The 9,783-nt window shown below is 31.6% G+C and overlaps 1 protein-coding gene across 3 annotated transcripts; it reads left to right on the top strand.

Moving 5' to 3' along the window:
- The first annotated feature begins 275 nt into the window (after positions 1–275).
- LOC132738922 (alpha-protein kinase vwkA-like) lies at positions 276–5,306 on the top strand. Of its 3 annotated transcripts, none has more exons than XM_060726538.1 (4): positions 276–299; positions 2,235–2,389; positions 2,671–2,847; positions 3,843–5,306. In XM_060726538.1, exons 2-4 carry the CDS (start codon positions 2,273–2,275, stop codon positions 4,452–4,454), a joined length of 906 nt encoding a protein of 301 aa, XP_060582521.1. In that variant the 5' UTR covers positions 276–299; positions 2,235–2,272; the 3' UTR covers positions 4,455–5,306. The 3 variants fall into 3 exon arrangements, with proteins under 3 accessions (XP_060582521.1, XP_060582519.1, XP_060582520.1); XM_060726536.1 differs by lacking the exon at positions 276–299 and adding an exon at positions 675–966; XM_060726537.1 differs by lacking the exon at positions 276–299 and adding an exon at positions 1,610–1,724.
- Positions 5,307–9,783: the final 4,477 nt, after the last annotated feature.

Genomic DNA, 9,783 nt, shown 5'->3' with positions numbered 1-9,783 from the left:
GATATTTTGTTGTTCTATATAGAGCTATAAAAGGAATAATCTCATTATATTGTTAAATAAAAATATATTAAATGAAGCGTAATGTCACCAAAGGGCACGAGTTGTATTTTGAAACTATAACTAAAACACTGACCTTGAATTTGTACAAAATATATACATATGGGTTTATATCAAACATTTATTTTCGTTTCTGAGAAAAAAACACGTCAATGAGCATGTAGGTTAACGCTCACGTGGATTATACTTTAATCTTTATTTGAACATTAGGTTATCAGTAATAAAAAACAGCCCTTAATAAGGTAATAAATTACGTGAAAGCATTCTTAAAGATAACAAAATTTTTATTTTTGTATGTCTAGCTTCTTCATAAAACCCTTATTCTAAAATAAAACCAAATCACAAGCGAAACTCGCTGTAAATTTTGCACTGAACTTTAGTGTTGTTTAAGTTTTAGAGGACTATAAACGGGGTATAAAACGTGCAGTGCCAAAACGAATATGCTCTAAATTCGTGGAAATATACACTTTACGATATGGTTGGTTATGAGTTCAATCCATCTCGAGACGCTTGCTTTATATTAGAGTACATGTTAGGATTTGGAAATAGCATGAAACGTTAAGAGAATGAGAATAATCACGTGTATATAGAGGAAAGCAGTTAACAGTTTACCTAAGAATAAAATTACATTTCTAAAATTGTTTATTATGACCAGGAATCTTCTTGTTCATTCATCTCGATATTTTGTTTCATGATTTTGATGTGCATAAAAATGTTGAAATTCAGAGTTTGCAAACAGTTTTAAACAGATTGAAACAAATCTGTTAAATTTAGTGGAATAATTCATACTTTGTCGGACTAGTAAAATTCTTAGATACAAGTATTAAAAAAAAAATTGTATAGAGTATTGTTCCAGGAAAACCATTGCTCAGGGGCAATTACACGGTTTCTGGATACGAGATACTGAAGGTAGATTTTATATATAAACTCATTAGTCAGTTTTTTTCGGAATGGGGGAGATGGGCTGAAGGGGTGTGGGGTTTTAGACTTTAAAACATTGTAATGGTCATATGACGAGCTTAACTGGTGGAGGAAAACCTCAGACTTATTTCAGGCACCAGTCACTGAGTAGAACCAGCGACGTTTCGTGAGTAGCAGGGGATTCGAACCGATAGCGTTTTTAGGCAACGATCTTAACCACTCTCGACCAAAGACCCCCCCCCCCATCAGTCTGTTCAATCAATATATTTTGTATATCATTGTGTTTTTTAACTAGGGTACATTTCATATTTTACTTCCGAACAATAACCTATTTGCTTATCTCGTATTATTAATATTCTCTTTTTAAACCCTATTTAAATTTCTCATTACTCTAGGGGTAATATCTGTAAAGTCGGTGAACGTGCGTAAGCATGAAACTTGCGATTGCTGAACTTTGACCCGGGATGTCAAAACTTTCCGATGATTTGGTGGTTTTCCAAATTTCGAATAAAGTCTATATTTATACATCATAAACATACTACATGTATATAGTACAAAAAATTATAAAATTTATCTGCAGTAGAGCACCCTCTCAGGTACATTAGTATGAGAAAAATAAAATTAAAGTAAGAAAGAAAAAGATTAAAATTTGACAACGGTGTATAAGTAATACAGGCAGAGTTTTAGTTATTTTGATTACGTGAAATGTGTGTTTTTGTGTGACAGTAGAAATATATATTCTTAATGTGAGTGGATTTTGAAAATAAAAATACTTATCGATTTCTCAGTTTGAAAACAGAATACTTTTTCGGATTTTAAAAGTATGTCTGTATAGTTTTATTATTATTTCAAAAAATGAATGATGATGAATGAATGAATGAATGAATGAATGAATGAACGAACGAACAAACGGACGAACTAATTGATTGATTGATTGATTGATTGATTGATTGATCTATCCATTTATTCATTCTTTCATTCATCCATTGTTATTTATTTATTTATTTATTTATTTATTTATTATAATTATTTATTATGATTATTATTATTATTATTATTGCTATTGTTATTATTATTGTTTTTATTATATTTTTTTAGACAAGCCAAAGCAAAATCTATTTCTTTCCGCCATTATTACATTGGGATATACTATATCAAGATACAATTTTATGACATAACTTTTAACAAACTTCCGGTATCACTAATCAGTGCTATGATATGTGTTTGATTTTATTTAAGATTTTTTTTTACTCCAGACATCAACATACATAAACTACCACAGATAATAAAGTACATGATGGGAACGACCAATACGACACTATCTTCAAGACCTTGGAAGCATAACTTGACTCACTGGGTAACATTTGAACTTTACCCTGAATGGACAGGGAAAACATGTTATGGTTTTAAGGTAGGCTGTTTAAGGATTGTGAGTGCACGAATACGTACGTGCGTTCGTTCGTGCTTGCGTGTATGTAGGTGTAAGCGTGTGAATGTGCGTGGGTGTGTTCTTTTTACGTTTGTTTTTGTTTTCATTATCATATTGATTAGACAGATGTTGTTATGACAATAAACATTCATATGATATATAGAAAAGGAGTTTCAGAAAAATGTGTTTCTTTAAAACTTTAAATGTATTAACAGAATGATTTAAAGTCTTAATTCTATTTTCACGATTGTTTTTTTCCCCAGGGAATGGCTTATCACAGGATTTACTATACCAACGGTACTATGGTTGTTCTTAAGGCGTTTCGGCATCGGGAAGGCACAGCAAGTGATTGGATACCATACAAAGAACGCTGTGACGTCACAAGGAGAATGGCGGCAACATTCAACAAAATATTAGCAAAGAAGACATGCGATACAAAGGTTAGACATATTTATGCATCATGGGTTCAACAAAACAAAATTAAATATACAGCAGAACTCAACGAAAGAGGTTCCGTATAAACCGGCCATTTAATTAAAAATATTCAAATATGGAACATTTTTTACACAAAAGGTAAGGCAATAAAGTAGGTCTACTAGATTTTTAATATGTATTACAACGTCTCCTAAAAACTGTTAAGTTTTTGCTGTTCTGTTGGCGGTTGTGGGTTTTGTTTTTGGTTGTTACTTCTTCTTCTTCTTATTATTATTATTCTTATTATTAAGGATGGCAACGAATACCAAAATCAATACTCGAGTACTCGGTCATTTTTCCGATCGAGTACTCGGTTACTCGGACGATTTCCAATGATCTAAATACTACTTTAATTATTATATCATAATAGCAATACGGCCCTTTGTTGTTTTCAAAAATGTTACGTTTAAACAAGATTCGGGTACAAACTGCGCTGTGTTACAAAATTAAAGGTTACTAAATATCATAAGAGGCCGGATGACGTAAGCGACACATGTGCGCGTGTCAAACTGTTGATCGCCTCATTAAATTTATAGTATCATTTTCGCACCTATGCAAGGAAGTTGTGATTGCATTTAACAGGTATTTATGAAGGTATATGCACATCTCTGAATTTCTGAACTAATTGGATACACCAAACTGTCTAAATAGCAAATAAAATAGAAATTATACATTTTTTCCGAGTAATCGAATATCAATTTTGTTAACCGATATTCGGACGTTCGATCGAGTACTCGGTTAACCGGTTACTCGTTGCCATCCCTACTTATTATTATTATTGTTATTGTTATTATCCAATGAAAACCAAACTTAGATTATAATACCAAACTTATTAACAATTGCGTCCGATCAAATATAATTTAAATATGATTTGTTTATAAAATATTAAATTGAAATTAAAAATATACGGCGTTATAATTTCTGTCAGGTGGAAATTGAACGTAAAACTCTTTATTTACAGATTAACGTAATGAAACCAATAGATGTGGTCATGGACACTACGTCATATGTTATGCTATTCATGCGAATTCTCATGCGTTTTGATAAAACATTCGGGGAAGACGAAGTTGTGCTATTTGAAGAATTTCTAAACGGTGATTTCAAAACATTTGTCAATTCAAGTGGACATACAACCGGTAATGGCCCTGATGTTTTAGACGCCTTTTGTCATTTCACATACCACGAATCCGAAGGAAATTTAGTGGTTTGTAACCTTAAAGGTATTGCAAAAGGTGATGAGTACAAACTGAGCAATCCCACAATTCACTCACGTGACGGTCGCTATGGCGATAAGGACAAACGTGACGAAGGGATTAATACCTTTTTCGTGAACCACACCTGCAATGCATTTTGCCAAAGCTTTGCAAAACCAGTCAACATTCATGGGAGTAAGAAATTAAACGATGAAAATTCTAAACAAAGTGAGGTAAACAATGAAGATGTATTTACCAACGAGAAACACGCGCTCATTGAACGTCACAACTGTGACAGAGAACCTGTTCGTCCGCCAGAATATTCATTGTCGGACAGATTTGGCCCGCCTTCTTACACCACGTGCGATGGTAACACGTGACATCTTCTGCAATCTCCGGTCAATGTTATGTTTCTCAGTTTTGAGCTTGATCTCAAGATTTAAAATTGACTTACGTGATCTCGTAGTAAGAATATATGAAATGCAAATGTACATATATTGTGTAAATCTATGCATTCTTGGCAATGAGTGTAGTCGCATCCATTTTAGTCTGGGTGCAGTGGTTGGATGGTAGGTAGGGGGCGATAGAAAGGGACCTTGCTTTCGAATATTTAGCAAAAACAATCCCCTATAACTGAACAAAAGTAAGAGATCGGTTCTCCACATTAACTAGCATGAGTGTACAGTTGTTGTTCTTTCTGTATACAAACAATATCTTCTTTTTATTCAATGTAACCTTTTGACATTGAATAGAAATCCTATTTTTTCCTAATGTATTTAACAATTATTTAATTTACAACATATTGTGTTCGATATATACATTATCGTTCATCCCCCGCCTATACAAATATATGTACATGCAACTACATGCTTTAATTTAAAAATAATTTAATTTTTATCTGTATTGTTATTTCTATATGCTCATTTCTTGATTTGTACATGTATGTTTTACAGAAATAAAAAAAACAATATCAAATCTCAGTTATGTTCGTTCAATTCACTTCAAAATTATATTTTCCCCTCTGAGTGGACCACCTATTACACTTCATGACATAATTGGTGCGACCAAAAAATAAAAATAAATAAGTAAATAAAACCCATAAAAATCAATATATTTATGTAATGAACGTGTCCTCCGTTGACACTGAACCTATCCATTGTTAATTCAAGGAAAACTATTCTGAAAAAAAACAGTATAAAAGTTTTGTTTGTACCAAAGGCGATTAACAGAGAAAAAAATCATAACATGGTATGTGTTATCTTTCTTCTTTTCCCCCCTCTTGTTTGTTCAGTTGTTATCAAAATGGGACAGGAGCAACCAGAGTGTATCACAAGTGATTTGCGAAATATACGTATATTATATCTGTAAATACATACAGCTCATGGTTCTTAAAATAGAATAATGTAATAGTTTTTTGCGGTTGTATTGAATATTGAATTACTGGACAATCTTCATACAGAAAAAGGGATAAACCTTGAAATAAATAAGATACAAAGTACTTAAAAATTGGATAAATTACTTGAACATTTTCTTGTGGAGTCAAAATCTTTATTAATGTTTTAGAAAGAAGTAGATAAATAAACGCTTATCTTTTTTTATTAAACCATTTAATTCTTTCAAGAATAAAGTAATCCGGTCTCATTTTACCCCAGGTCATTCCGGTCATGAAATATGACAACCCAGCAATAAATTTTCAATCTTTTTTATCAAAATAATTGTTTCTGAAGGCAAACATAAGCAACCGACAAAAGAAAAAATAATGATTTATAATACTGCACGTTTGAAACATCGATTTTCGTTGGATAATACTTAGTAGTGACGTTTTTATTTTCTATATACATGTACACTAATGCAAAATAATGATTAAATTTCCATCTTAATGACAGACAGCATTTTTGCATTATTTCTTTAAATTGGTTAAAAAAACCTTTGACAAGTTATATGGCCATATATTAACGGCATTTTAGCCATATAACCAACGCCTAGGAGCCCGGATATATATGCTTGCTTTACACTATGCCATTTTTTTATAATAATTATTATTTGATGTTTCAAAAACTAAAATGCTTGACCTGAAAATATAATGTTTTAGTAGATATACATCACTCTGAAAACTGGAAAATTATTTTTATGCAGTTGTCAATTTATATATTACTCTAAACCTCTTGATTTTATGAAAATAAATTACAAATGACAACTAATTATTTCACTGCGTTTTACAAAAAATCTATTTAAATCAACAAGTCATGTCTTTTTGAAAGAAGTTTTCTCGTTATGCAGGTAAAATTATATTTATAGAAATAAAAAAGGATAAGGAAAGTAATTAAAATGATAAGAGGTAATTTTGTTATTTGATAAGCTATGCATATTTGCATATTTGACATATTCATTGTAATTCTTAACATGATAGGGCTTTTATCTTTTTAATACGGGAAAAAAATGTATACCATTTCGAACTACAAAAATAAACCATTAGATAATGCACAAATAACGATATCTAAAGGGAAAAGATTAAGTTTCATATAATTTTACCAGTTGTGCTTTCCCTCAATATGTATTCCTTGTCGCGGTTTATAATTACCGAGGATAGATATAATATCAGCGTCAGTCATATGCATTACATTGCACGTGCATGATTTCTTACTTAATATATATTTTGCATTAATTTTTGTTGTTTTCGACAGCTTAAAACTACATAAATATCACAAATAAAACATATCTGTTCACTTTCGATATTTATTGCTGATAAACCAATAATGATTAATAAAAAGAATGATCTGAAAATGTAGCGTTTCTTTTTTTCAATCGCTTTTTGAAAAAATATCGAAATGTCATAATGTTACAGTAAAATTAACTGCAATTTGTGCACTTGCGAACCTTTTTACATTTGATGATATTTTTTTCTCACAATAGTAGGACTGGTGTAATGCAGCCGTAAAATAATGTCCTGTACTGTTTACGTCGGTGCTGGGGGGTGGGGGTGGGGGGCGTTACAAATGTTGCATCACCCATTATCTCCGATGTTCAAACTTAAAAACACAGAATCTGTAATCCCATACCCCCACCCCCATTTTTTCTATTTCAATGCTCCTGTTAGATTCAACCATTTCTAGAATCATTTTCACTTTTAAATAATCACATAATGTACGCAGCGCAAAGGCTTAATTCAAATAAAAAATCATGAAGCCCGTTAAATTCGAGATGCAGAATTTAATTAAATGCACGTTCTATTCGTGTATGTTCTAATCGAGCATTTAGTCATATGCTATTAATGTCGAGTGTCGAAAGTGTTTAGAAATAATAGTTATTGGGAAAAAATAAAAATATGATATTTTTTCACTCCATATCTAAATAAAGTTATTATACATCAAAACAATTGTGTTCTAAATTTTTTATTATTCAAATCTTTATTTTTTTAGAAGAAATTGTCAACTTTCTTATGTTGTTTTGTCACACGAGTAAGTTTTATCAATATATTTAAACAAAACAAATTTGGTTCTCAGAAGTAGATATTTAACCAAAACAATCTAAACTTCTAAAGGTTATTTCAACATTTAAAACGAGAGAGGGAAAGAAATGACCCTATCCAAAACGATTCTCTGTAGAGTATGAAAGAATGCTAATTTTCTAAAAGCGATTGATGGTTTGAATGGCGGCGCTGGACAAACATGGCTCATAAGAGCTACTTGGACCTGTTATTTGTCCTTTGTAGCTGAACACCTTTCACTTGTTACAATTAGGTAATGACTTTGTCAAGCTTTGTTTTTACAGACCATTTAAAGTTATAGGAATTTTAGTACCAATATACAAAAAATGGCTATTAATATAGTAAAGTCGGCTCTATACCGGTGGCCAAATGTCATTTACCTCGGTTTCAGCATGGCTTTCACTGGGCCGTTGTTACACAGGGATATACTTTCAACTTCAAAATCAAATTGTTTCGTTTAGACTTGTTGACAATTACGTAGGTCATAAACTCCCTATCCTCCTATAGCAGAATGCTGTAAAGTATTTAAAAGGCGGAGAGACCGTAATAACCTTTTACTATCAAATAAATTATTTATAATAACCAATCGAAACTCTTAATATACTATTCCAATGAAATTATGTGACATTCAGAAACATTACTTTTTTTAATTTTCCCCGGTTAAACATCACACTTTAAATCAGTCGAAAATACACATAATCTATACTTTAACGATATTTTGTCATATACGAACTTATTTTCACGTATACAGTTATCTGCATTTATTGCGAAGTAGGGCAGCAAAACTATCATTTTACAAAGACGGATCATTTAGTTTTGAATCATGTACTGAAGAGCTTTATTAGGTGTTTCCCATTCGTAAAATATTTCTTTCCACTTCATGTCGGGACATACTTTGTCCCGGCTTTGAATAACATCATGGTTGAACGTAAAACAACGAGAACTAAGTATCTCTGCAATATTGCCTGAATGAGTGTAACGGTGCAGTGTAAGTGTTTGATTAGGACAATAAAACAATAAGTCTCCCAGCTATGTAAAGTTTATTTCTTTTCAATCAGCCTTCGTGAATTAAAGTGAATTAATTAAATATTTCTCTCAACTTTATTTGTTCATGAATAAAGAGAATTTGAACAAGTGCTCATTAATTTAGAACATTCTCCATCGACTGTTTGTTAAATTATTTTATTAACATCTCGGTGGGTATTTGTGTGGTTTTAAGTTTCGTTTTAATTTAACAATACGTACAGGAAATTATGTGTTTATAAGATATCATGATTGGTTTTCTTTTGTAAATAAATGACAAAGCATTTTATCTGGGTGATAAAAAGTCTTGACGGCTCGTTTAAAGTATGAAGTACAATTCACATGATTTTAAACAGAAAGAAAACGTAGAACATTTGTTGAAAATAGTTTAATGGAAAACAAGTGCTTAAAATGAGGCAAATTACGTATGCGCAAAATGTTCGCACCAGTAATGAACAGAATCCCAGCCAGTCCTTCGTCATCGTAAATATCGAACGATTAGATTGTCCGTATACAAAAACTTTTATTTTATTTCTAAAAATCTTTTTCATTTTTTTTTTTTTTTTTTTGGTATGCTTTTATAGTTTCTTATAAGATACTCAATTATCTGAACCATCTTTTCCTTTTTCTTTTCTTTTTATATATAAATGTGTAAAATGATAAAAAGTGCCGGAACAAGAAAAAAAATATATAAAAAAATAACTGAAATTAACTGGATTTTCTCAATTTAATTTATTTCTTACCGGTTTCTATAATCGTCAGGGCAAATAAACATAAAACCATATGTGTATTATTATTATTATTATTAAATGTCTTAAGTCAATGCATATTTGAGCAAGAGAACACATGTTGTGCATTTTTTGTATATAAATCGTTGTCATGTCCTCTCTAGAATTCTGCCAGCCTGCATAGCACAATCGGTTAGAGCTCGAGACTTGAAATCTCGACATTGTGGATTCGATTCCCGGGCTGCCCAACTAAAATTACTAATCAGTCTTTCGGATGAGACTTTAAAACGAGGTCCTGTGTATGTGTGCTTAAACACTTGGCACGCTAAAGAACCAGGAGAAGCTTCTGGAAGTGGATCATTGCACTATCCTCCAAGAATCTGAAATTACAACTAATCTTCTGGAGGACTCGGCCATATGGGCAACCGATGGCCAGTATAGATAAACGGGAATACACACACATACGCACGC

The sequence above is a fragment of the Ruditapes philippinarum genome, unplaced genomic scaffold (genome assembly GCF_026571515.1).
Source record: "Ruditapes philippinarum isolate M1 unplaced genomic scaffold, ASM2657151v2 ctg1785_1_1_1_1, whole genome shotgun sequence".
NCBI lineage: Eukaryota > Metazoa > Mollusca > Bivalvia > Venerida > Veneridae > Ruditapes > Ruditapes philippinarum.
Note: the sequence above shows the minus strand (reverse complement) of the source record. Positions and strands in the feature narration are given on the sequence as shown.